The following is a 26,824-nucleotide window of genomic DNA, read 5'->3' on the forward strand; positions in this document are numbered from 1 at the left end:
GCAACTCCACTCTATAGAGTTTATTGGGTTTATAACTGGACAAAGTCACACGCGTACAAAATGAAGTTCACACTATCCCAAAGCAGAGTAGGGACTGGGGGCTGGGGATCTGTTACTGGCCGTCAGGGAGCTCTGAGGTGAGGGGCAGCCAACCCTCCCACTCAAAAGATGTGGCCACAGGGGAGGGAAGGAGAGGAAGCCCACCTGGTTTTGGTCACAGAACTCAGAGCCTGGCACTGGGCCAGGGCAGACATGGATAGAGAAGCAGAAGCCCCGGAAATCACACTGCCTAGGAAGCCCAGGGATGGCTCTACCAGCCCCACTTACGATGTGGTTGGTTCAGACCTAGACTCGGGCTGGTGCAAAGGGAAGGCAGCAAAGCAGGAGGGAGGAGACACTGATGTGTGGTGGCCAGGGGCACTTGGACCTGTAGAAGAGGGTAGGTGGGGAGGCGGGCTAACTGCCACTAGGCAGCTAGCAGCGGGTCTCATAAATGCCACTGCGGCCAATGTAGCGCACCCATTTGATGACATCATGGTCGCTGTAGTTCAGCTTCGGCTCAAACACCTTCAAGTAGCGCACCTTGAGGCCAGAGGGCGCAAATGGCACCTGGGCAAGGGACAGCTCCAGTTAGGAATGTAGCCTTCCTCTCACAGCCACTCTCCTCTGGGAAGTTCTATAACCCTACCCTACTTCATCTCTCTCTACTACAGGAATTTGAATGATTGGGGTCCTGAAAGAAGCTGGGTAAAGGCACGTAGTGAGGGATCCTCTAAGAGGTTACTAAAGAAGAAAGCATGTCCAAGAGTAACTAACAATCATTTAGGTTTGAAGTCAGGTCACGCCTGTGATAACCTGAATCAATTCCTTTAATCTGCAAGAAGCAGCAACCAAAGACGTGCATTAGAACATACTTTTCCTACTCAATGTTTCGGATTTAAAAAATTAGGTGCGGAAAATTGTGTGTCTAACATGCACAAAGCAAAGTCAGCCTATTTTCCTGTCTGTAAGTAAACCCTGTGTTTTATCTAGCATTCAAACAATCTACAATTTTCCAAAGAATTACTTTACTACAAGCCAAAAGAAGTCAAAGATTTTTGTTAGAGTGAATAGCAATTTCTAGTTGGAGGCCTAAAGGAAGAAGAGTGGGTCTATAAATTAGTCATTTCCCCTCTCTAGGCCTGTTCTCTTATCTGCAGGTGGTAAGGTGCAGAGGTCGATCTGAATGATCTCTAAGAGTTTTCCTAGCATACCCTGCTATGGCTCTAGGCCCCTCCTCTGCCATACCTCAAAGTTCATGGAAATGGGAGGTCGAGCCCACTTCTTCTTGTCGTTGGTGGGCAGAAGCTCAATCTCTGCGCTGATCTGTGATTCCTTCATGCCTGCCATGCGCTTGATCCTGGGAACACAGAAGCAATGGGCAGCAAGTGCCCCTGGTAGACTGGAGGAATTTCAAAGGGGTGGGGGAGAAAATTCAGGAGCTTGTGGGAGGTGCTAGAACAAGGAAATGTTGTGAGGACCTTAATAACCATTTGCTATGAAACCTTGGGTCTGCTTTCCTTTAGCACTGTGGGCTGCAGTTTCTGCTTAGATAACATGGGCATGCCATCCCTTACTCTCCGTCTACTTCGCAGACACATTATAAGGACAAATGGGAAAACATTAAAACATCTTAATAAATGCATATGTACAAACAAGTGTAAACATGTGCACACTCAAAGATATAAGGGGTGAGAGCATAAGCAGAGGCTCCCAGAGAAGCAGACAGGCACTCCCTACCCCCTCCACCCCCGCACCAACATACACACTTAAGAGAACGAAAGTTAAACTGAACAAAAGGGTACACCAAGGCATCTTGAACCCTGCTGTGATCTCATGAAGGAAAGACTCACTTCCACACGATGGCGTTCTCACTCGCCTTGTACTTGGCTTTCCCCTTCATGCAGATCACCTGCACCCCACTTGTGTTCAGCGGGGTTGGGATCCTCACCTACAAGTGACACACCTGTCAGGGAGCTCTGTCAAGTCCTGACATCAGCTGCCTTTATTCTCAGAGACAAGTGCTTCTTCCTCCCCAAGTCCCTGTCCTTACTTCAATCTTCTGAGCCAGCAGTGACGGCTTGAAGTTGGACTTGATGACTACCTTGACCTCAAGTTTGGTGCGTCCCACTTCCCGCACTAGAGGGATCACCCGGAAAGGAAGGATGATGTCCTTGGTGGTGCGATACCTTTAGGGGTGGGGAGCAAGGTTAGCATAGCAGAACCTGTCCTCCTCTCTTCCCTACTGCCTGCCAGCAGCAGCCCCCCCATCTGTTCACACCCCAATGGCACCTCATGAGCTCAAACTCTCCATCTGGTGGGATGAAGCTGATGCTGCGTTCAGAGTCAAACTTGCTGAGTCGCACACACTGGTGGAAGGTGCAGTCATCAATGGCAATTGATTGCTTCCCGCTGCAAGAAGGGGCAGAAAATCTCCTCACTGGTACAGGAGAGTAGCAGGAAGGAGGTGAGCAGAGAGGCTACCCCTCCTCTCCCAAACGCTGACAGAACCTGGGCAAGGCTTCCACTACAAACTACGGAAAGTTGCCAGGAAGCATCTTTCTGACTCAGGGGTCCCTGCCCCAGAGTCAGAGATGAGTGGTAGCTTTGCAAGGCCATCATCTCTGAAAGCTCTGCTGCTTGGGACCCAGAGGTTTCAAGTACACTGGGCAGAGGTCATATATATAGAAGAACCTTGGTATTGGGGACCAAACAAAGGGGCTTATACTTTGAGTAGAATGAAGACAATCCCCTCATCTCTCTCAAGCACAGAAATCAAAAGCAACCAGGCAAGCTCACCCTTGGGAAGAGGGAGTTTGCAATGCTGCAGAAATGACGTCGAGAAGGAACCTGTGATTTACCAGGTTCCACTCAGCCCTCCACGGTCCACCCTCTCCTACCAGTACTTCTGCCTCCTGCCTCAGGTACCTCTTGCTTGTTTCATCAGCTGTGCCTTTGCCTTGCTTCTCAATGACAATCTTGTCATTCATTCCAAACTTGCACTCAGGCATGCCACTCAGGTAGCTCTTCATCACCACCCGGCCCGACACATGGGCGCTCAACACCTGCCCTGGTGATAGACACATAAATGCAACAGCTGAATGAGGACCAGGACCTTGCCCCAGTCCCCCTCCAGCTTATCACAAGAGGGCCCTCACCCTGTGGGGACATGAGGAGGTTCACACTCTCCAGCACATCCAGGAAAAGCTCATTCCGGCGATACTTAATGCCCTCCCGCCGCCAGCCAATCTGCCCGGTCACCTGGCTGGTGATCTGGGACTGCTCTTCTTTTGTCTACATGGAGATAAAAACAAACAGCAATGGCCTCACTCCTCTCCACCTTCAATCTTCCTGTCTATCCCCATTCTTCCCTCATCTCCCCTCTGTTCTAGTCCCCACCCTAGAACCCATCCTTCCCCACAAGCCCCATGGGACAGGGCCTGGAGAAAATGGAGCAAAGCTGCAAGGGTAGAAACTGAGGGAATAGCTTACCTGATGCTGGAGGCCACAAGGCCAATGTGGAGCCCACAGGAAGCAGTAGGGGAACACAGACGGGAAGAAGCAGGCAGAAAAGGAGGAGAAGAAGGCTATGAGGCCTGGATCCCATAGGGCCCAAGCTCTCTCCTCCTAAGGAACATGAGGCCTCCAGAGCAAGCCAAATTTCCCCTTCTCCCAGTGTGGAAGGAAACTCCTTGAGATATATTCCCAGTAACAGGTGCTGAGTCGGCTGCTCCTGAGTTGGGAGAGGGTCACGCAGAGCAAAATAGGCCTGCGGTCATGGCAGAAGGCTCAGGCCAGCACTTCCTGTCAGAGGCAGGCTCATAAGTCAGCTAGGACAAGGCTCAGGGGCCAGATTAGATGAAAGGAGGTTGGGTTCAACCCTGACTGTGGCTGTATAATTTGAATACCTGGCTCTTGATGCCCTGCTGGGTGATGAAAGTTTTCAGTGCACCTGTCTCTGAGTTCTGTGGATAGCCAAAGTCTAGGATCTCTGAAAAAGAAAAGGAACCATCGGCCCTTGGAAAAAGCTGAACGCTCCTTCATTCCCATCCTTCCCCTGGCCATGACTGGTCAGCACAGCTCTAGAAGACCGGGGGACCACTGGCAGCAAAGTCTTCTAGTTTTATAGTATTTACTCTGGGATTTGCACTTCATAAGAAAACAGTTAAAATGACAGGTTTTTTTCATATAGAGAAAATCAGCAGAAAAGTTATATGGCCAGTGGGTGAGAGGTCAAGCTCGGAGCTTTGGAAAACAGAGAGATGTTGGGAAGGTAGAAAAACTCTGCTCACTTAGGTCATACTCTACAGGGGAACAGAGATAACAATGCAGTGCACCTGAGGGGCCTATACTAGCTCACACTCCTCCAGGCTCAAAAGTAGCTGTTGCAATAGAAAGATGTAAGGACAGTCAGTGAACTAAGGCCCAAACCACAAAGGTAAGAGGATGAAATGTGCTTACTGCAGGTGTACCAACCATCAAATCCTAGTCAGGTTCCTAGCCCCTTGAAAGACCTTTTGGTCTTCCCTACCTCCATTCACTAGCCTATTTCTGTGTTCCATTTCAGAGCAGCCTTTAGATCTAGATTTGGACTGGCCTTCTCAGGGCTCAAAAGACCAGATAGTCAGGAAAGAAAGTTCAGAAGGCACTGGAGCCTCAAACATGCTCCCACCTCCAGGCCAGGCCCCGTCAGGTTCAACCCCACCGTAGGCCCATCACCCCACCAGCCTCACCATCCAGGAGCTCATATATGAGCACAAAATTGTTCTTGATGTTCTCCTCGCTGATCTTGCCAAAGTAGGCAGCCATTACGTCACACATCTTATAGAGAAATTCGAAGACCATGGCAGCATTGACATTCTGCTTGGTGACAGCTGCCAGCCAGATGTTGGACCGCTTAACATGGAAGAAACTGGTGCGAGCGATGTTGGTGACAGGGCTGCGCACCTGTTGCCGGGCGTGGATAACATTGACCCGAAAGGCATCCACTGCGTTCCTCCTGAGGGAAAAGGGTGCACAGAGGCTGCTCAGCACCCAGGCACACCTCACTCTATGGGGATCAAACACAGCTGCTAGCAGCACCCCCACTTCACTGCTAAAGTGTGACACATACTCTAAAGCCCAATGACAGGAGGACACATGTAACTTGATTAAAGTGAGGTCCATCAGCTTTAGGGAGGTATGTTCCTGACTCTCAGGCCTGGCCCCAGTTTCTCAGCTGCTACCTCTATAGCTTCTCAGTGAGCTCCAGGCCCACAAGAGAAAGAGACCCTGCTTCTTCTCTAGTCTTCCCACTAGTGATCCCACCAGCAGCAAAGTCCAACTCTCCCAGAAGTTAGACAAAGCCAACTTGACTTCAGAGAAGGCTCTAATCTACTGAGAAAGAAGCACCAAGGGGCCATGGAGCTGGGTCACCCATTCTTGTTCAGGATCCAATTCCAGGGCAAGCTCAGGGAATGAAAAAAGATGAAGAAAACAACGATGGGGGGCAGGGCCCCCCACCCACCTGTGCCTGGCGGCAGCTTGACAGGCCGCTTACCTATTCCTACAGCAGCCAATGAGATGGGATGAGAGAAATGACGGCAGCAAGAAGAGGAGAGTGACACCAACGAGAGAGAGGATTAGACACACAAAACACGGGTGGGCAGAACATACCATGAGGTAGAAACAGACAAGCGACAGGCAAGGGGTGGAGAGTATAGCAAGGCATGCAAGCTGGTGTATGCCCTGGTCCATCCAGAGCCAGAGGGGAGTGCAGACAGGTGTAGCCAGCCAGGCTCTGGCAAGCCAGGAATTGTCACAACTCTAGCTCATGCCCCACCACCAGCCAATCAACAAACAGCCACAAAGGCCACAGCAGCCCATTAGCCAGAGAGCCAGGAGCCAAGGAGCAGGGGCACTGTAGCAGGCCCATTGCTATGACTATCCATCCCAAGCAATTAGAGGAAGAAAAACGGCAGGACAAACCAGAGGAACCTAATCTCATTAAAGCTGCTGAGGCTAGGGCACATTCCCTCAGGAAAAAACAGTGGCATGCAGTGTTTTTTGGCAGAATGAAAAGTAAAGCTGTGCCTCTTTGTCAAGGTCTGAGGGACCCAGAACAAAGAGCGATTCTAGGTCTACTCTGATAGGCCAGAAAGGACAGCATGGCCTCTCTGCCCTTCTACCTTTCCCTGAGTGTCCCAGAGAATGCCTCAAGCTAGCTTACAATCTCTCCTCCAGGAATGGCCCAGAGGAACTGAAACAGCTGAGTCAGCAGCCTGCCTCCTTCCGAGAAAGACAGTGGGAGTGGGAGAAGATTAGGCAACCTGGAGAGGCTTTCAAGAGAATCCAGTGAAGGCTCTCACTATGAGAAAGGCTTTTGAAAGCAAGACTTAGACAGATTAGTTATCTCCAGCCTGGCCACTAACTCCACCCACTAGAGCCAGATCTCCCTCCATCTCAAAGGAGGAATCGAGCTGCCCAGGCAAAAGCACTCATCTCCGACAACCAGGTCTGTGATGAAGGAAAACAAGAGGCAGGAAAGGCAAGAGCTCCTAAGACTGTGGGGGCCATGCCATTCTTCGAGTCCCACCTAGTGGCCAGCAACTGGCTGCCAGGCCAATATTACCAGATCTCATGGGAACCAGTCTGTACTAGCTGAACCTCCACAATGCAGCAGGGGATGGGGAATGGGGGTGTGGGTGGTCCAAGTCAAGCCTCTGATAGGAATGGACCTGGTGTTGCATGCTGGGGAGGAGGAACAGGAAGCTGGCCCAGTCAGGGGACTCACCCGATGTCATCTCGGTAGACCCGGGAGATGAGAACCTCCCCCTTGTGATTATAGATGAATAGGCCTCCAATCATGGCGGCAGCTCAGTCTCCACAGCCCATCGCTCTGAGAATAGACCTAGGACAGGCAGAGACAGAATAAGGGAAGGCCTCCGAACCCCTACCAACATCTCCTGTGCGGCTGTGCAGGTCACAATCCGGGCTTTTTTTTCCAGATTCCACCCTCCAGCAAGTGACCCTGTAGCCCTCACAGGCATGCCCCACCCCTCAGCCAAGCTCCAGTTCCTGTTTATCCCACACTGGGCCCAGGATTCTAAGGCCATTTTGACCCTCCCTTTTCTGGGGCTGAGCCCAGAGAGCAGCCCCCTCCCCCTCTTCAGAGAGCCGAGCTAAGCAAAGATCCTTTTCGTCCCCTTCCTGTGCAGACTCTCACTCAGGCTCTGAACAGTGAGTCACTGCGAAGGCCTGCCTACGGCTGCAGGAATGGCAGTAGGAATAACACCAGTTTGTTCAGGCCTGGGGCCCTCAGGCACAGCCTTAGGAGCACCCAGTCTCAGGCTCCACTACCCTCCTGAGGAGGCAGCGCCTGATCCTCTGGCTCTCTAATTCACAGAAGTCTAAACATTCCAGGAAAGGGTGTGCAGGGTCGGGGGAGGTGAAAGGAAGGGAGGCCTTAGGCCCTGACATGAACCCAGGAGCGTGGCTCCAACCTCTCCCAGGCAGTCAGTCAAATAAGCAGGAAAAAGAGCGGAGTAGAAAGGCCTCAGCCCTGGCATACTACACTTAAATCCCCCAAGCTGCTTATTAGTTATTTTTGACCACCCCCTTTCAAAAAAGGAGGCTCCCTCTCAGCTCTCAAGTGCAATAAAAATAAAAGGGGCGGGGAGGTGGGGTGCAGGAATGTAAAATTAAGAGCTCCTTCCAGCTGGAATTCTATGATTCCAGACCCACAATATAACTCACTTCTGGCCTGGGTAACTACAAGCAAGGGGCAGGATACCTGCATTATCCAAATTATTTGGGTCAAACTAACTTAGAATGCTTGCAAGAACAAAAGGGTTAATTTAGTTCTAGATTTCCTGGATTAGCGCCGGTATCAATTTCACAGGAGTTTAGCAGACTTTTCTCAAATGTAAAATAAAGCCTATACTGTGGCCAGCAAGGTCTCCTAGACTCAGAGGTCTCTCAAGGTGGTGGACACATCCCATTCCTCAGTCCCAAAGAGGATGGGAGAGAAAAGGCAAAATGGAGGTAGAGCCTTACACAAAGAACCAAGTTTTAACAGGTATGAAGTGGTAGGGAGTTCCGGCACCAGAGAAGCAGAGGTGGGGACCAGGACAGGAAATGAAATAGGTATGGGAAAAGACTGGCAGCAACAGCCAGGCGGTATACTCAGGTGACTATATACGTGTATATATAGGTATGTATGTGTGTGTTTATGTGTATGTGTGTGTGTGTGTGTGTGTGTGTGTGTATATATATATATATATGCCACAGCAGCTACGAGGCTGGTGGGGCACCTGGAGGAAAGTTTCAGTACGGCAAAGGTCAGAGCTTTGAAGAGGAAAAACAGCAGCGGGTGGGGGAGCGAGGCTGACAGCAGTGTATAAGGGAATGCTGGGGAGACGGAGCCTGCTCTGGGGTTCAGGTGTAGAGGCATGAGGAGATGGTGGGCTTTTCGCCCTAGGGAGAAAGACATCGCGGAAAAAAATTATTCCACGGGCTGTGGGGGCTGTCACAGATCTGTAGAATAGTCCCAGGGTGTTACTCAACTGCGAGGAGGAGATGCCGCATGATAGGAGGCTTGTCACAGGCCAAGGAGACGGCACAAGGGGGTGTCACTGTCCTAGGAGATGGGGCAATTGTCTTTGCGCTGAGAGGAGGCGCGGAGGAGTAGGGGTGTTGTCACGATCCCAGGGAAGGGGTAGCCGCGCGGCGTCCCTGCTCTGGGAGAATTCCAGTAGATTTTCCTCTAACGGGAGGCGCCAGGAGGGTCAGGTGGCGGGGCGCCGCTTCCCGCGCGTCCTGCAACCGCGCCCCGGGTGCCCCCACCCCGCCGTCAGCTCCCTCGGATCTGAAGGCTGAGGCAGCTCCTGGGTGTGGGCAGCTTTCCGAGTAGCACAGTGCAGAGAAAGGCAAAGCTGGGGCTCCCTCACCCCATAAGGCCAGATACCAAGCTCACCTGGTGTCCACTGCCCCCTGCTCCGCCGCCCGGCCACTCTCTGGATCCCAAGATGTCCGCTCGCCCCCTGCTCGCCTGCCCGCTGCCTTGGCTTTCACCGCAGTGCCTCGGCCCCGCCCTGGCCTCAGTTGCGCGTGCGCGTCTGTCTCCCGCGCGGACTACAAATCCCGTCAGGCCTTCGGTCCTCTCGCTTACAATTTTAAGCACTCTAGATTTAGTAAAACTACAACTACCGACTGCCTTCGAGAACCTTCGAAGAGGAGAGTAGGCGTTCCTTGGGGGAGGGGAACGGGAGTGGCCTTATCGAGCCCTACCCGAAATATACACCCAGCGTAAACCGCTCCGCTCACTTAATTTTTTTTTTCCCCACAGCATTCTGGGAATTGTAGTCTCTGCAGTCACTCATTTCTAGTTCAGTGTTTCGGAGAGCCTCGGCAGATTAGTGCAATTTGTTGAAGCTCATCTGTTAAGCCTTGGATTGCTGTAGGCCTTTTCTGTTTCCAAGTCCTAGGACTGGCTGACCTCACTGTCCACACAACACGCGACTTGGCAATAGAAGTTTTATGCTGAACGTACTGCTTTCTAACACCACCTCTCATTCTCACAAAATTTTTTTTCATCATTTGTTTGTGCCAAACACGAGCCTTTTCCCAGGGATCAAGACTCAAGGAAGAGCTCTACAGCCATGCCCCCTGAACGTGCTGGATCTTGGATCTGTCTGATCTCAGAAGCTAAGCAGGGTTGGGCCTGGTTAGTACTTGGATGGGAGACCACCTACGATAGTACTTGGATGGGAGATCACAGGAATACCAGGTGCTATAGACGGTAAAAAAAAAATAAAAAAATAAAAATAGAAAAAGACTCGGAAGGGGACAGTGAGGAGGCAAATACTCGGAAAAAAAAGAATTCTTTTTAAGAATATGTCTACGGCTGAAACATATTTCATTAACCAATGTCACTGTAAAAAAATTATTTAAAAAAAAGAGTATGTCCATGTTCTACCTCAGCTATTCCTATGTAACTGTCAGCTCCTCAAGGACAGAACCTGTGTGCCTTCTAGTGACAGGCAGATAAGTTGCTTAAAAAACTGCTGGCAAGGTTAATTTAATTGGACATGGGATTTGAAATCCCCTCTCTGATGAACAGTGTTAATCTTCACATCCAAGCTGAGAAAACAGAGCTAACCTTGACCATGAAAGGCCTGCCTGGCTTTTGCAGGACCTGAGGAAAATCTGTTGGCTCTTCTCTTTATGTAGGGAGAGATACCCTAATGCCTTCCCTAGTTAGGGCTGACCCATCATGGGAGGAAGGAAAGGCAAGAAAGGGCAAACCTTGCAAGCCGTACTGTCCCTAGCGTCTTCTTGCCAGAAGCCAGGATGTGGCAGGATGAATATTTGACCTCCTTCATTCAAACCATGGTCATAGCTTGAAGCCATTAAGTGACTGAATACAGGCATTTCTGATCCCTGAATCAGCACTCAATGCTTCATTCCTACCTTTCCAAAAGCTTTATCTTCAACAAATGCCCTAAACCAGGGTTCCCCAATCCCCAGTCCATAGACCAGTACCAGTCCTGTTAGGAACCAGGCCACACAGCAGGAGGTGAGTGGCTGGCCAGCAAGCGACAACGCTTCATCTGTATTTGCAGCTACTACCCAGCTCTAGCATCACTGCCTCAGCTCCACTTCAAATCATCAGGCATTATGTTCTCATAGGAGCACCAGTCTCTGGTGCCAAAAAGGTTGGGGACTACTGCCTTAAACCCTTACCAATTTAGAGATAAAATAATAAAATAATAATAATAATAATAGCTACCATTTATTGAGCACCTATTCTACTGTGTGCCAGGCACTGTGCTAGGCACTTTCGTACAATAGCTAATTTAAATCCTCACAACAACCCTGTGAGGTAGGTATTATTATTATGATTTTACATATGAGAGAATCAAGGCTCAGAGAGATTAAATAACTCTCCTATCACACAACCAAAAAGTAGTAGAGCTGAGATTCAATTCAGAACAACCTGACTCGAAATCCCATGCTCTTGTGAACTAGAGTAGAGGCAGAGGGGAGAAGAGGGCCAAATTCAAGAAAGATTGTTGGAGTGGAATGGATGTGATCTGCTGACTAGTAAGATATGGGAAGGAATTTAAGACCATAAATGTTTCTAGCTGGTGAGCCTATGTAGATTGTGATAAAGGTAACCAGGATTTGAATTCAGGAGGTGATGGGGAAATGAGTTGAGTCCATATAGACACATCCATGGAGATGTCTACTGGATGATAAAAATACAGATCTAAAGATCGGAGGGAAGTTGGGGCTAGAGATATATATCTGAGAATCGCCACCATATCAGTGGCAGTTGAGGACATCAGGATGGATGACACCATCTGGGAAGTAGGAGAGAGAAGTAAACTGAAGATAGAACAATGGGAGCACCAACACTAAGACATGAGCAATAGTGGAGGAATTCTCAAGAGAGTGGGACAAAGAAGAGTCAGAGAAGAAAGAGAAGTACAGGAGGCAGCCCTGTAGTGATGGCTAGAAGAAGCCATGGTCTGGGTTGGGAGCAAATCCAGAGTTTCCATTAGGCAGGCAAGGCTGAGTCAGACTTCCAACACAGTCCTCATTCACCAAAAACCCTAGGAAGCATTTGTTAAATGAATGAATGCCAAAATGCCCATATCCTGGCTTACCCCAAAGGCTGGAGCTTAGTACTTTATCTCACTCCTAACACCCCAGTTCTGAAAATATGGGAGCCTAGGTGAGCCAGGAGGATTTATAGAAGAGGCTTAAAGAGAAAGTCATGATTTGTTTAAACTGGAAAATAAGATACAAAGTAAAACCTGGCACTCTGTCTGGAAGTCCCAGAAGTCCCCCTACCCAACCATGCTCTGGGGTATCATGGTGATTATGAAAACAGGAAAGGGTGTGTGTGGCAGGGGGCACAGTGAAAACAGCCTGTCAGTTGTCTGGGGAGTCATCTGCTAAGCCCGGCCTGAGACCCAGCTTACGGTCTTTATCAAGGTAGGAAGATAGGGACATGTAGGGGAGGCTCGAGGGCTATGAGGAAGGGGAGGAAAGGGAGGGGTTAAGTCAGGGGACCAGCCCCACAACCTGGGAGAGAATTGGGAGAGAGGGTCCAGCCCTCTGGGCAGGGACCGGCCCTGAGGCTTAAGTGGACTTGCATAGGCACGTGTGTGTGTGTGTGTGTGTGTGTGTGTGTGTGTGTACACACATGTGTGTGTGAGAGAGAAATAAAGAGCATGCACACACTCTCTGGAAAAGTGAAGTCTCTCATACAAGGGCAAGAGGCTGGGGGCCCTCCCCAGAAGCCTAGTGACTGAACATGTTAAAGTGTGGGTATGGGGGTTGAACATCCTTGGGAAGCCCTGAGGGGCTGCTGAAGCAGGGTTCCTGGTCTCCTCGGAGGCTGGGCCTCCCCTTGCTGAGGGCTCACAGAAAGTCAAACAGCCCGAAATTCTTGGCTGCTCCAGGCCCAGGAAAAATTGGGGGAGGAAAAAAGAAAGAAAGAAATGTTTCAGGCCCAGAGGTGAGATGAGCCTGCTGATTAGTAGGGTTAGGGGTCTGAAGGAACCAGCACACAATTGCAGGCAAGGCAGGGTGGTGGTAGGGTAGAGCAGAGATGCTCCATGGAAGCTACTAGCAGATCAGGCAACTGCAGGCCCTTCTGGGCTTCTGGTAAGGGCCTACCACAGGCATGAATAGCACGGACAGTTACTGGAGGTGACCACAGCTCCAGGGTACAGGCAGCAGGCAGCAGGCAAGGGACAGTTAGGAAGAGGCACAAATGAAGTATTTTTTTGGTGTTAGTATTGTGGGGAAAAGTTGAGAATGGCACACATGCTTGAGGGGATGAGATTAACAGAGGAATGGCAAAACTGAACGAATGGTGAAAGGGGACTGAAGGGGGAAAAGGTGGGGATAAGGGACTGAGCAGGCACTTAGGGGCACCGCTAGGGTGACTCCTGAAGTGTATGCAGAGAAGGGAGTAAGGAGCAGGACTTTCCATGAAGGATCCTGGGAAGTCCTGTGTAGCAGGTAGGGGCAGAGGGACAAGCTGGAGCAGCCTGCAGGTTAGTGGATCGGTGGGTGCACCCCGCCCTTGCTGAGCCCAGCGAGCAGTTAGCGCGCCTGGATTTAGTTCTGTTTATTTCCCTTTCAGGTACCAGACAAAGTAAAAAAGATGGACGGATGGAAAGAGGGACGCAGCCAGCCAGGGTAGGGGCAGGGTGGACGTGGGGGGAGGGGCCCTGCTCACATCACATCCACAAAGAACTCACTGGGGTTTCCCATGGCCATGCGGAAGGACTGTCTGCTGGCGGTCAGTTCAGGGGGCACCGAGGCCAGGTCACGGCCAGGAGGGGCTCCTGGGGGTCCCATGGCCACAGGCGGTGGGGGCATCATCAGCATGGGGGGGCCGTAGAGAGGGGGCACGCCAGGGGGGCCGTAGCTCGGGTGCGTGTGGTGGCTGCGCAGGCTGCTGGCCAGCGAGTGGTGGCTACGGTGGCTATGCTCGCTGGCGGTAGGCCCTGAGCGCTCGCTGGGCGCCCGCTCCCGCGGCCCCCGAAGGCTGCTGCGGGTTGTGTGGTCCGACTCGCTGCCACTGCCTCCAGACTTCGAGTCCCCAGCCTTTGGGTCCTTCTCTTTCCGCCGGTCACTGCCACTACGGTTGGAGCCACTGCTCCGGCTACCTGGAGAAGACAGGCAGGGACCGGTTTGGGGATGCTCAGAGCTTGCAGAGGAAGCCTAGGGCTAGCCTGTGACTCCCACTCGACGGCTCCCTTTGCCTTACCTTCACTGTGCTGACTGCTGGCGCTGCCTCCGCCGTAGCTGTACCCCAGCTCAGGAAAGCCTGGATGCGGGTTGTAGGGGTGCGGGGGTGGTGGGTACTGGTAAGGGAAAGCCATGGGCCAAGGGGCGGCCCCCGGGTGCGGCAAAGGGGCCAGTGTGTCCTGGTCAGAGGCACCACTGGAGCCGTCATGATCATGGAGAGACAGGTTGGCCATGTCTGTGGAGGTGAGAGGGCAGGATGAGCTGGTACGGTACTCTCCCATGCCCCCGTCACATCCCTTTGTCAGAAGAGAGAGGTCCCCAGCCTAGGTCGAGTGGGTGCCTTTGAGATGATACCAACGGCTGTGGTAGTTTCTTCCCAAAATTGGAGGAGGCATAGGCCTGAGATGTCTCATTCCTTCAGACTCCCTCCCTCCAGCCCTTCCCCTCACCCTCCTCAAGGAGGCTCTGAGTCACTACTTCAGAGCCTCAGCACTAAATCCTGACACTCAACTCCCAGTCACATGGAGACCCCCTACCAAGCCTTTGGCAGTTTCTCCTCCTTTCTCAGTGGGCTGGAAAGGGCAAAGCTCATTTGGCAATTTTCTCCTCTGTTCACTTAGAAGATAAAAGGTAGGAGAAGGTGGGAGGCTGAAATACCAGACCGCTACCAGGTACAGCGATTCATTAGGCACAATACAAAGCACTTCATTTCATGCAAATGTTACCACAATCCTATGAAGATGTTAGTCACGTTTTTTTCCAGATGAGGAAAGTGCAGTCCAGAGAGGTTAAATGACCATTCTGAGGTCGACGCAAATTGTAGCCAGACCAGAAGCTAAAAGTTGCTTACTTTCTTACCTTTCCAGATTAGGGTGTTATTAAGGAGTAGGGAGCCTTCTGGGAAAATTCAAGTGAAAATTTGCCTTCCCCCTTCACCTAGCACTAAAAATAATACCCGCTAAAAGCTAGAATGAACATAGCCTTTCAGAGCCTCCCCATATAGAAGGCCCTTGGCCCAGATCAATTTTCTAGTGCTCTTGGGGAGGGTGGGAGCTGGGTGGGAAGGGCCCAGAAAGAGAACAACTTAGGTGCCCCCTTTGTGCTCTCCACCCCATTTCCAGCCAGGCCTGGTTCTTCGCAGCACTCCTCTTACTGTATTAACATTACTTCTTTCATGACTTTTTCTCCCCAGTAAATTATGCACTCCTTTAGGGCAAGGCTGCCCCCACCAATGTTGGAACTACCTGGGAGTGTAAGGGGGCCACCAGGACTAATGACCTGCCTGAAACACCCTTGCTTATACCCTCCCTCGCTGTACCAGGTCCCAGAGCTCTGAGAGAGCTGTAATTGCTAGGAGCCAGCTGCCAGATACAGACTGAGCCCTTTGTTCCAAGCCCTTAAGTAGGCCAGCCCAACCTTCCAGGGGAGGTCAGGAGAGGAAGCTCTGAGGGGGCTGAAACAGCCTGTGAAGTCTGCCAGCCAAAAATGAACCTGTCAAGGCCAGCAGCTAGCATGGAGGGTGGTGGTAGCGGAAAGCTTGGGCCTGCCTTGGCTCATGCTCAAAGAGCTGGTGACTATTTCAGCCTCTAGGCTGTTGTCTCTGGGGGTGGAGGGGTGGTGATTGTGTCCTCTTGGAGTTACCCAGGTCCCCAGCTCTTTCCTTTGAGCCTGCCACATTCTCAGCTAAGGCGACCTTGGTCAGTAAGAAGGAAAAGGCCTGTCAGCATCTCCCTGAGCTGGGCTTCTTGTGGCCTTGGTCCATCGGTAGAAGATCCAGGAGGCCCCAAGGATAGAATAAGGTCTCTTGGGCAAAAGCCACAGCTATTCGGAAAAGCTTTGTGTCCCTGGAAATTTGGGGCTGGGGCTGACTTCTGCCCCAGGATAATAACCATATCTGATTGAATCAAAGAAGCCACTGAGTGTAAGATACACCTCAATTTCAGAGATATTGAAATGTGAAAAAAATTTTTATCTTAGAATCAATTAAATATATGAATAATGGACTTTTTTAGGGCAGTGCTAAAGTGTTATATATACATTATATTATCCTCAAAACAGCTCTATGAGATAGGTTCTACTATTACCTTCACCTTATAGATCAAGAAACTGAGGTACTGAAAGGCTGTGTCACTTACTCATGTTTATACAGTAAGGGTGGAGCTAGGATTTGAACTCACAACTGTCTAACTCCAAAACTCTATGCAAAACCCTGTCACTACTCCATGGGACCATGCTGGAGCTGTTAAGGGCCAGGGACCCTTCTTCCACCAGGAAAACAGCCTTTCTAGTCCCTAGAACCTAATCGGAAGCATTTTAAGAGTTAGTTTTTGGACTCCAGCCAACACCACTGGGTTGAGAGAAGGCTCCTTCAGGCAAATAGCTGAAAGTGGGCTTCAACTCCTAAGCCCTGAGCAATGCTGTCCTGTTTTGAGGACTCCCCTTCTCAAGGGTTGTCCTCAAGCTCAGAGGAAGGGGGATTCCATGCAGATCCCTTTTGCTTAATAACCATCATTGGCTTTGCACTTGCTCAGGATCAAGTCCAAACTCCTTTGTACAGCTTGCAGAGTCCTCTACAACCTGGCCCTGACATCCTCTCCAGCTCCATCCTGAGGCGCAGACCACCTGTAGGGGTCTGAGGAAACTGTGGACTTGGGGCCTCAGGCCAGCCCCAGGTCTTGCCCTGGTGGAAACTGCTTGGTGCTAGGAGGCTGAGCAGGCGCCAAGGAACTCTGTCTGGCCTTGCTGAGACAATGTTTCTGCAGACCACATATCTGGGACAGCCCCAGATGGTGGGAAGGGCTCTGGAGCCAGAAAGACCTGGATCCATGGCCTAGCCCCTCTGCTTCCAGCTGTGAGAACTGGAGTGGACTGTTTAACTGCTGTATGTCTCCAATGCCTTATCTGAAAACAGGGATAGTAATCCATTGCCCCGAGGGTGAAGAGGAAGTTGTGAGAACTTATAGAAAGTGCATGATGCTTTAGAAACAATCAGCACGGTGCCAGGCACAGAGCAGGCACTTAGAAAGTACCAGCCCCTTGGGGAGGATACAAGGCAGGTGAAGAAGCTGGACTGAGCTCTACTTCTACCACAGAACTCTCAGGCCTTGAACTGAGCCCCAGCTCCACTGTCTCCTCCTCTGGACTCCCTGGTCTGCTGCCACATTCCTAATCACCTCCCCACTCCCCGCCAGAAGACAGGGCAAGGAGGTGGAGAGGCACGTACTGCCGCAAAGGTCGCCGAAGATATAGTAGCACTGCTCGGAGAAAGTGATCTTGTTGACAGTGTGGCGAATGAAGCCAGCTTTCAGCAGGTTGCTGGCGTACTTGCGGGCCTCTCGCCGGTCAGTGAAGCCTTCCACGTTGTGGTACAGCCAGTCCACCACATCCGAGCCTGGGGGCAAGGCCGCCACTTGATTGGGAGGCTCACTTAGGCTCATCTGGCCTCACAGAAGCCATGAGATGAGGGCTGGCTCCAGCTCAAAGGAGTGGCCCAAAGGAGTTCTTGGGTACCCTGGCCTGCCCAGCCCCCTCACTCCCCACTCTGTCCTTCATTCCACCATGGGGCCCTCTCACCGATGAAAGCGTTGGGGATGGTGATCTTGAGCCACATGCGGTCTCGGACCTCCAACCCCGATTCAGGGGAGGCCATGGCTTTCACAATGGCAGCCATGTCACTGTGGATGGACAGGTGGAAGTCATCTAGCCCTGGAGGTGGGAGGCAGAATGGTGAGGCAGAAAGGGGCTGTTGAGTTAGGCAGAGAGGAATTTGCATTCCAGCTCTACCATCTAATAAATATGGACCAATGTTGGACAAATTACTGACTTCTTGGACACTCAGTTTCCCCTTCTGTAAAAATAGGAACTTTAATATCTATTTTATAAGGATGTTTGAAGAGAATTAAATAATGTAAATGAAGGTGCTTATTAGCACAGTGCATAATGTGTGTTGTGGTAATAAAAATGGCAGTCATTATTGGTATGCTTACTTTATGTCACGCACTGTGATTGATGATTCACTTATATCCTCTCATTAAACGCCCAAGAACCTGGTAAAGTGCATATTATTAGTCCAGTTTTACAAGAGGAAACTGAGGCTCACCGGGTGCTCAATACTGGTTCAGAAGCAAATACTGTTTAGTGAGGGGCAGGTGTCCACTGAAGGAAGCTGCAGTGTGAGGTAGCCGAAATGAGCTGAGTCCCCTCTCCAGCCCCCTCTGACTTTCAAGCAAGAGTCTCCATATGGGCCTTCATCAGTCCCTCCCACCTGGCCCTGTCTGCTGGGCCTAGGGGACAGGGTGGACACTCACGCTCTGTGTCAGGGATGGAGCTGGTGATAGAGGAGCTGGTGGAGGTGATGGTGCTCAGGGAGGGGCTCATGCCGTAGGCAGGGAAGGTGCCAGTCATGGCTGCAGTGTGGGAGACCCAGGCCGCAGGATCAATGGGCCTGATGGGCTCGCCTGCAGGGAGAATGAGGAGTCAGGGGCTGCACGCACTGCTCAGTGCCAGGCCCTACAGGGTAGGTGTGAGGGTTCGGGGCAACACCAAAGGCAGGAGAGACAGGGCTCACGTATGCCAGGCACCAGCGTTAGGACTGAGTCCCCCATCCACTTACTCCTGGGCAGTGTGAAGCAACCACGTGGGCTTGGGTCCCAGCACTTGGCTACAGTCAGGGTGATGGGCCTGAAAGCAAGGGTGTCCCTAGTGAGGGCAGGATGTGTGGAGGCCAGACCAAACCCCTTGCCTGAGAGCCAGAAATGTCTGCCTCCTCTTCTGTAATGCCCATCCCATACATACCCTGGTTTGTGCACAATCTCCCGCAGTACCCGCACCGCGTCATCATTACTCATGTTCTCAAAGTTGATCTCGTTTACCTGGGAAAGAGGATCAAGAGTGGAATAAGCAGCTGTGTTGGGGAGGTGGGCAAGGCAGCTTGGTGGGTCAGAGGGTCTCCCCCCGCCGCCCCAACCAAGAAGAGTCGTCTGAACAGAGTACGGAGGATAGGAAGAATGAGAGGGTACAGAGGGTATATCTCCCCACTCCCTATCCACACCCAGCCAGGGTGGTGAGCAATGGTACCTGTAACAGCATATCTCCTGGCTCAATGCGTCCATCAGCAGCCACAGCCCCACCCTTCATGATAGAGCCAATGTAGATGCCTCCGTCACCACGCTCATTGCTTTGGCCCACAATGGAGATGCCCAAGAAGTTATACTTTTCTATAGAGAGTAATAAGACCTTAAGAGGGGAGCGAGGTTCCTACCTAAATTCTAAACCCCTTATTAAAAAGGGTGGGAAGGGACGAGAACTAACATTTTTTGAACTGGAATCAGGCAGTGTTTCCAACCTGCTCAAACATGCTTTCAATTAATCCTCGATGGCTATAAGGCAGAGACTCTCAGTCCCACTTTACAGAGTAGGCAACTAAGGTTCAGAGAATTTAAGTGACTTTTCCAAACCATTAAGTGGCAAAATCAGTATTCAAACTTAGACTTAAATTCCAAAGTTTAGGCTTTTTTCACTATACCTAGCTATCTACTAAAGAAAGTACCTATGGCAAAAATCAGAGAGCAAGAATGCAATGGCTGAAAAATGGGAACAGGAAAGGAATCAGAAGTTACTTCCCCCAGAAAGCTTTCTCTGATGGCTTTCCCTGCTTCCATAGCTCTCTGTGCTTCTCTTTGTCATAGCCCTGATCATGAGATACTGAAATGATCAGTTTATGTACAAGTTTATATTTATGAAAGAGAGCTCCTTGAGGGCAGGGGACGTATCTTGTGCTTCTTTGAATTCCTTGAGTCTGCCCAGTGTCAGGATACGTTAGGCACAAGGTGTTTCATCTGACTCACCCATGTTGAGAGTGACCGTGATGATGTTGAGTGACATGGTGGAGTCCGTGATGCTGCTGAAGGACGAGGACTGTAATAGACAGAGACTCTGAGCAGCAGGCAGGGGTGGCAGGAACTCACTGCTTCCACCTAGCTCCTCCTCAAGGTGAGCCCTTAGCACCATCTCCCCTCCAAAGTTTTTAACACTGACTCAAGGGAGGAAATCTAAGCAAGCACAAGCCCTGGCCCTGCCCCACCCACCCTTAGCATCCCAGACCCCATACCCTTAGCATCCCAGACCCCATACCCGCTCAATCCGGGAAACTTTCTGCTTCCGCCGCCGCCGCTTGTGTCTTCTCATCAGGCGTGAGGCGCTGCTCTGCTCTGTGGAGCTGCTGAACCTGTGGGGCCCACAGTCGTTCCCCACCAGGCTGGCCTAGCCCTGCCCCATAAGAGGCACTGCAGGCCCCAGGTCCCCAGCACAAGGCTCACATCCCTCCCAGGGGCCCAACATCCTCAGGGTTCAGGGCTCCTCAGGGGTCACTTGACCCACAGCACTTATGAAACCAAAGCCCCACCTGCTGGTGGAGTCATCTTCATCTGAATCAAAGAAGCTGGTGGTCTCCAATTCACTGCTCATGAGGGTGGATGAGCTGTCATAACCCCCTGGTTCTCGCCGCCGTTCCCCCTTTGCAGTTCCATTTAGCCGGGCTGCTGCAGGGGATGGAGACAGCTGGGTTCACAGTGCACAATGCAAGAGGAAAGGGAGGACAGAGGGGCAAGTCAGGGTCTGCATTGGGCCCAGGCACATCCAAAGCTCAGGAAGTAGGGCAAGGAGGTGGGCAGCTAAGTGGAAGCTGTGGAAGAGGGCATGGGGGTAGGGAAGACATCTGTTCAGGGAAGACGCACTGTGCTCTGGGCCGTCCCTCCGGCGTGGCCGCTCTCGCTGGGCAGACACCAATGAGTCTGTCTCTGTATCATTGTCCAGGTTCTCCTGGCTGCCCCCACCAGCATGAGGGCTGCACGAAAGATAGGACTTGGTGAGGGACGGGGCAAGGTGGGGGCTCCCTCCCCTAGCCCTAGGCTAAGGTGACAGGGCCCTCCCCCACAGGCCCTCCCCACCCTCAGGTCACACTCACTGGAAGGATGGGGGCCGGGAGTCCCCAATGCCTCCCGTGCGCTCCATGGGTGGTGGCAGCTCCGATGGGTTATCAGCACAGAAGGGAGCTGGCTCTGGGTGTGAGCCCTCAGCTGACACCAGCTGATGGGGAGAAAATGGGTAGGGAGTATGGCACAGGGGCACCAAGGAGAAATAGGATAGTTAGGTTCCGGCAGGGCATGAAGACTTGGGGAGAATAAAGAAGGGGACATGAAGGGAGAAGACAGGACTATGCAAGGGTAGCTGAGATGAGAAGTGGAACCACTGCCAGATTGATAGGGTAGCAGGGAGGCATGGGTTGGTGAAGTGGGATGGGGGCAGAGAACAAGGGTCAGTGGTCCAAGGCAGAGGTCGACAGCTGACCGAAGGGAACCAGAGGCAAAGTGCCTCAAAGGGCATAAGAGACGATTTTGTCTCTAATGTGTGTTTCTGTGTCTGCCTTTCCTCCTTCCCACCATTTCCCTACTTTTCACCAAAGCTATAGAATTTGGTGTAGAAACTGTTCAGTTAGAAAACTCAAGGAAGATTCAGATATTGAAGCATAACAACACCAGTGACAACCTCAGTGAGACAGGGCCTTCCCTCCGTCCAGCCTACTACAAGAACTCGGGTGGGGAGGGGACTAAGGAGGGTTCCTTACCCAGGACACTACCCGGCCATTGAAGCAGGGCAGCTTGGCATTGTCATCCGAGATCTCTTCCTTCACCACTCTGCAGGGAAAGAGGGGGTGTCGATGAGCTTTCTGGGGTGGAAATCTCAACTCTCAGGGGCTCCTCCACCCTAAACTGGAAATCAAACCACAGCACAAGCCTGTTCAAATGGGAGCAAGGGTGGGGGTGACCCAGCTGCCTTCCTGGGGCATCCTCTCAGTCATCAGGTGATTGCAAATCACACCTGATAAACAGCTGCGCCTCATGAGTGCAGCCACTCCCTAGAATCTTAAAAGCTCCTTACCCACCCCCGACACAGTTCTCCTGGGCTGGACCTTTTCTTTTCCTCTGACCCTAAACCAGAGAAAAGCACATGCTGATTGCTCTCTTTCCCTTCTAAACTGGAAATTCTGACATTCCTCTAGGAGGTGTGGACAAGGAACTTAAGGAAATTAGGAAAGAGAAGAGGAGAAGGCATTTACTGAACATCCTCCACTGTTATTAAGATAACAGCAACAATTGCTCTGGTTTATTGAAAATGTATTATGGACCAAGCACTAAGCTAACACTTTACCTCTATCATTTCATTTAATACGGCAATGCTATTAAGATAGATAACAGATGGAGAAACTAAGGCTCAGTAGGTGCAGAAATTTACCTATAGTCTCACCACTAGTATGTGAAGAGCTGGAATTTGAAGCCTAGTTAGCCTGACACCACAGCCTTTATTCCTACCAATTATACCATCTTATTTCCCTGTGGTTACAATATATAATCTTCACATTAGCCTCATCGTATAGACTATATGATCCCCATTTTATGAATAAGGAACTGAGAAATATTCAGTAACTTGTCCAAGGTTAGAGCTAGAAGGTATCAGAGTTGTAATTCAACCCCAAGCTTGTCTGACTCCAAAACCCATACTGTTTCTATGGCATTTCACATTCTTTCCTGTACAATGACAGAGATGATGTGGGTCTGTGGGGGTGGGGGGAGATAGTGATGTGGAACATGGGATGTGGTCACAGGCATGTAGTTTGGCCTGGGGCATGCAGTGAGGTAAGAAGTCAGACCATGACTACAGTATGGGGCCAGTAGTGAAAGGAACTAGAAAAGTTTGAGGGCCCCCACAATGTGTCAGACATCCCAGGAGTACAGAGCTGGAAAGACGTGATCAGGGGCAAGAGGAAGACACGTGCCTGGAGTTGTGAGCACATAAAGAAGACAGCAAGGAAGGAGGCTGGGAAGCCTAGTCCTCACCGTTTTTGAGGAGCTTCCCAGAGCTGGGAACGTGCTTGGCTCCTTGTGATGCTCACATTCTTGGACTCACAGCCAAGTTCGAAGGCCGAGCCTACCCTCCTCCCTCCCATCCAGCTCTGGCTCCTCCACCATTTCCAATCCCACAGCAACCCCAAGAAAGCAGCTCAAATCATGCTGCTCAGGCCCACCATGGCAGAAAGCCTGGAAATAGAACAGGCTGAAAAGAAGGGACAGAGGAGTAGCTCAGATCTACCAGCCAGTCTGGCCACAGGGTACTGTTAGCTTGCAGCCCTCTATGGGAACTGGGGCTCAAAGGAAAAGGGGGTATGTGGGCCACATGGCAGGGACTCTGTGACCTGCTTTGCCGGGGGTCTCCCTGAAGTGGGAAACTGCTGCTAAGTCCCCACCAGCCCCTCCCCCAGCAGGCCCCACTAAACAGCTCCAGCTACAGATGTTTCCTCTCTTTCTAGGGGTCACTGACAGGTCGCCAAGGCTCTGCTGACTCACAACCATCAGCTGATCTTAAGCAGCCTTGGAGGACCTCAGACAGGCCGCCCCCTCCCACAGTGGAGCTACATGGCTCAGGAATCCATCACATACACACACACATGCACTCACTCACACCCCAAGTGGAGTCAGACAAATCTGGGTTCAAATTCCAATTCTGCCACTTACGAGCCCTCCCATCTTAGAGAAGTTTCTTAACTTCTCCAGGCCTTTGTTTCATCCTGGTAAACGGGATTCATAAATGCTTGGCATGGTCTGGCATACGATAAAAGCTAGTTTCTGTCCGTTTTTAGCAGGACCCATACTCTCTAACTAGGTGTAACTTTGTAAGGGTAGAAGCCAAACAAATATGCTCATTGTGCATGCAATTAAAAAGCCTTTGCTGAGAGCCCCAGTGTACTTAAAGTGGGAAGTGGTCAGAGAAGAGCAGCAGAGGTGTTCACTGGACAGACATCTGCTGAGTGTTATTTAGGTGTCAGGTCCTGGCTAGTAGCTGGGTAGGTATATGAATAAATAGAGAACAGTACCATACTTGAAAAGCTCAACACAGAGGACAGGAGAATTTGGACCTGGAGAAGCCAGGGGAATAAAGTACTCCTGGAAGAAGGGTCAGAGGCAGGACATTGTGAGACATGGAATGGAGAGCAACATAATTAGTGACCCAACTTCCCATGTTGCCCCCTTCCACAGCTCAAGGCCACTCTAGTAGTGGGTACCTTGTTCTTCCATCCACCATCTTCTCAGTACTGAAAATGTTTATTCTTCCTCTATTTCCCAAATAATTTAAGAGAGTTGGGCCTATTCTGAGTTTGACAAATATTTCTGGAGACCAGATGGGAGTTGGGGAGTCCTCGGGCCTCACAAACCAGAACCTCAGAGGGTAAGCCTGGAGAGACTAAAGAGACAACAGCCTTCCTCCCCTGACCCACTTTCCCATCTGTCAGTAGGGATCAAAGGCCTCTACCTGACCCTCCTCTCATGGGCTAGGATAAGGACTAGCCTTATTACCTCTACAGTTTGCCGAGGCTCAGCATCTCCCTCAGAGAGGATGCATCAGTAAAATGGTAATACCTACAGTAAAATTGTAATACCTACAATTCTGTGATTAAGCCTTAAACTTTAGAGCCAGATTCCTGATGTTGAATCAAGCTCTGCCACTAACTAGCCAGACTGTGTGACCTTGAGTAAGTTACCTCAGGTTTCTGTGCTGTGCTGTAAACTAGGGATATTCCTACTATTTCATAGGGCTATTAAGAGGATTAAATGAGTAAAAATTTGGAAAACATTTAGATCAGTGCCTGGGATACTATAAGGACTATAAAAAGAGTTGTTAAATAAATGATATATATATTCCTCTATTCCTCAGCTATTAGTCCTCTGTGATAACTCTCCCAAGTTTTCTGCTTATTAATCCTTCTGGGGATAAAAAACAAAATCAAACTCCTCCACTTCATCTTTAGTATTCTTCTCAATCCTGTTAAAATGGCCTACTCTGATATTTTGCAAAGGACGGTTTAAGTGCCAGTGATGTGTGCAACGTGTGTTCAGGTGTTACCTGAATGAACACTGCTTAATTTGATAGTGAATATTTATTTTTAACATATTTTAGAAAAAATATAAATAGAAAATAAGAACTGTGAATTCATATTATTGATTTGGTCAAGCTAAGAAAGAGTGAATGGACTGACAGTGGATTTAAAGAACCATATTAAATAAACAGTGAGCAGATGTAATGGGGGCCCTCCTATGACTGCAGTTAGGCCTGGCTCGACAACAGCCTGGGGTGAGTGGGATCTGGCCCACGGCTGTCCCGGTGCGCTGGACTCCAGCTAATTTGCCCCTATCCCATACCCTGAGGCAGTATCTCGGTCTCTCTTAACTCTATTCTTCTCTAAGCGGACCAAGGCATCTGTGCCCTCATTCCCACCGCTTGCAGAGCTTGCAGAGCTTGCAGAGCTTGCAGAGCTTCCAGAGTTTGCAGATCGATCCCTCTTCAGAATCTTCCAATCAGGGGTGTCTGTCTCTGGACTGAAGCCAGACAATCATTATACACAAGGAGTACCCCACCCCAGGGTAGGAATAACAACAAAAACAAGAATAGTTAGAAGCTGTATAGCACTTCCTATTGTAAAAGCACTTTCACACATATGAGCTCATGGGCTCATCAAACCCCCGAGTTCCAGGGGGAAAGGTGACAGCAAAACATGCCAGGCAGAAGGGAGAGAAGGTGCTTGCTTCTTAGGGCCAGGAGGGCTGGGGTCCTGGGAGAGAAGCCAGACTGATGAACACTGGGAAGAATGTCTCCTCTCACTCAGCTTTGGGGCCTCAGCTCCAAGGAGCAGTGCAGGCCTCAGGCTAGTGCTGGAGGGGCTGTCTTTAGGCCTGGAGGGCCTGGGAAGGCCTTCCCCACAGGCGTCCAGGCCCAGCGCCCAGTTAGTGTGGGGGCCTCCTCCTCCCCCAGTCCCCTGGGAGTTGGGGGTGGGTGGGTGAGGGAATAAGCCCCGCTCCCCCTCCCAGGCCAGCTGCTACAGAACCTTCCGGCTCCAACATTCCATCCCCTCTTAAAGGGGAAGTTACTGCTTCCAAACTCCGCCTGTCCAAAGCCTTGCAGCCGGTGGAGGAGAAGACCCCGCCAGAGAGGGAAGATGAAGAATACCAAGAGACTCTTCTTGGCCCTCCCATCCAGGCTCCGGGGCCCTTTCCAAGGCCACCATCTGGAGGAAAAAGGCCCCAATTCTGAGGGGAAATCTGCATCTGGGCTGGTGGGGACTCCTCATCAGGGGTCAGGCGCTCTGCTCCCTTGACAACATCCCACACACCCCACAAGGAAAAGGGGGACAGCTAAATAAACAGATCCGCAGGCCTTAGCTTACAGCCTGGCGCCTGAGCACCCTCGGTTCCCCCTCCCCCTTGTTCAAAGTCCCACAACACAGCCCAGAGATGCACGGTACTCCAAATATGGCTCGGAGCTGTGGAGCTGAAGAGTTGAAGAAGGCACAGACCGAGTGCCAAACACCCCAGGTCTGTGCTAAAAAGGTGGCTCCCTGGCAGGAGAAGGATCGGGTACTCGGGCTCTGGAACTGGCTGGAGGGATGGGGAGGTGTGTCTGTGTGCGCCGCTGGTCCCTGAGAGGTGAGGGGGTCTTCCTGGCCTGGAACTGTGATTGCTTTTGGGGAGTTGGAGTCCCCCTAAAAGTAGGGAGAGGGCAAGGACTCCCACAAGAGCAAAAGGAGAGTCCCTTGAGGGTCTGGCACTCCAGCATCTCAAAAAACCAAGGGTAACCCAATGGCCGAGTCGCCCCCTAGAATCCAGAGTAGGGCTCGAAAACAGTGTAGCAAAGGGAGTCCAAACTGGCCGAGTGGCCCCTAGAAGCCAAAGGGGACGGGGGTCTCCCGGAGACGAGGCGGGATCATCCTCACCCGAAATCGTCGTCCATAGACTTGAAGAAGAACTTATAGCTGGGTCGCTGCAGAACGCCCTTAAAGTCCGCCAAGGTGACGCGCTCGGCGGGCAGGGGCAGCTTCACCAGGTACGGCGTCTCCTGCCCGTCCAGGTGGTAGATGATCTTGGTCTCTCCCATGGCTCCGGCCTCGGGCCCGGCGGCCCTCGTGCGGCCTGCTCGGGCGGCCGGGCCG

General features: G+C 51.2%; 2 protein-coding genes across 7 annotated transcripts; both read right to left on the minus strand.

Moving 5' to 3' along the window:
- Positions 1-5: 5 nt before the first annotated feature.
- On the minus strand, positions 6-9,148 carry AP2M1 (adaptor related protein complex 2 mu 1 subunit). 2 transcript variants are annotated; one of them, XM_011382474.2, is made up of 12 exons: positions 8,993-9,148; positions 6,812-6,928; positions 4,773-5,038; positions 3,948-4,030; positions 3,532-3,537; positions 3,198-3,333; positions 2,968-3,109; positions 2,332-2,451; positions 2,093-2,228; positions 1,893-1,990; positions 1,288-1,399; positions 6-609 (listed from the first exon to the last, which is right to left on the minus strand). In XM_011382474.2, the coding sequence occupies exons 2-12, from the start codon at positions 6,883-6,885 to the stop codon at positions 475-477; spliced, it is 1,308 nt and encodes a 435-aa protein (XP_011380776.1). In that variant the 5' UTR covers positions 6,886-6,928; positions 8,993-9,148; the 3' UTR covers positions 6-474. The 2 variants fall into 2 exon arrangements, with proteins under 2 accessions (XP_011380776.1, XP_011380780.1); XM_011382478.2 differs by lacking the exon at positions 3,532-3,537.
- A 3,119-nt stretch (positions 9,149-12,267) lies between these two features.
- On the minus strand, positions 12,268-26,818 carry DVL3 (dishevelled segment polarity protein 3). 5 transcript variants are annotated; one of them, XM_011382509.2, is made up of 15 exons: positions 26,609-26,818; positions 21,413-21,482; positions 20,753-20,874; positions 20,523-20,632; positions 20,192-20,324; positions 19,921-20,014; positions 19,635-19,704; positions 18,865-19,004; positions 18,583-18,659; positions 18,401-18,468; positions 18,096-18,245; positions 17,362-17,493; positions 17,012-17,179; positions 13,808-14,023; positions 12,268-13,706 (listed from the first exon to the last, which is right to left on the minus strand). In XM_011382509.2, exons 1-15 carry the CDS (start codon positions 26,767-26,769, stop codon positions 13,270-13,272), a joined length of 2,148 nt encoding a protein of 715 aa, XP_011380811.1. In that variant the 5' UTR covers positions 26,770-26,818; the 3' UTR covers positions 12,268-13,269. The 5 variants fall into 5 exon arrangements, with proteins under 5 accessions (XP_011380811.1, XP_011380805.1, XP_011380798.1 ...); XM_011382503.2 differs by having other exon boundaries at positions 20,192-20,327; XM_011382496.2 differs by having other exon boundaries at positions 18,401-18,659.
- Between the last annotated feature and the right edge of the window lie 6 nt (positions 26,819-26,824).

This window comes from Pteropus vampyrus, unplaced genomic scaffold (assembly GCF_000151845.1).
Source record: "Pteropus vampyrus isolate Shadow unplaced genomic scaffold, Pvam_2.0 Scaffold14, whole genome shotgun sequence".
In the NCBI taxonomy this organism is placed as follows: domain Eukaryota; kingdom Metazoa; phylum Chordata; class Mammalia; order Chiroptera; family Pteropodidae; genus Pteropus; species Pteropus vampyrus.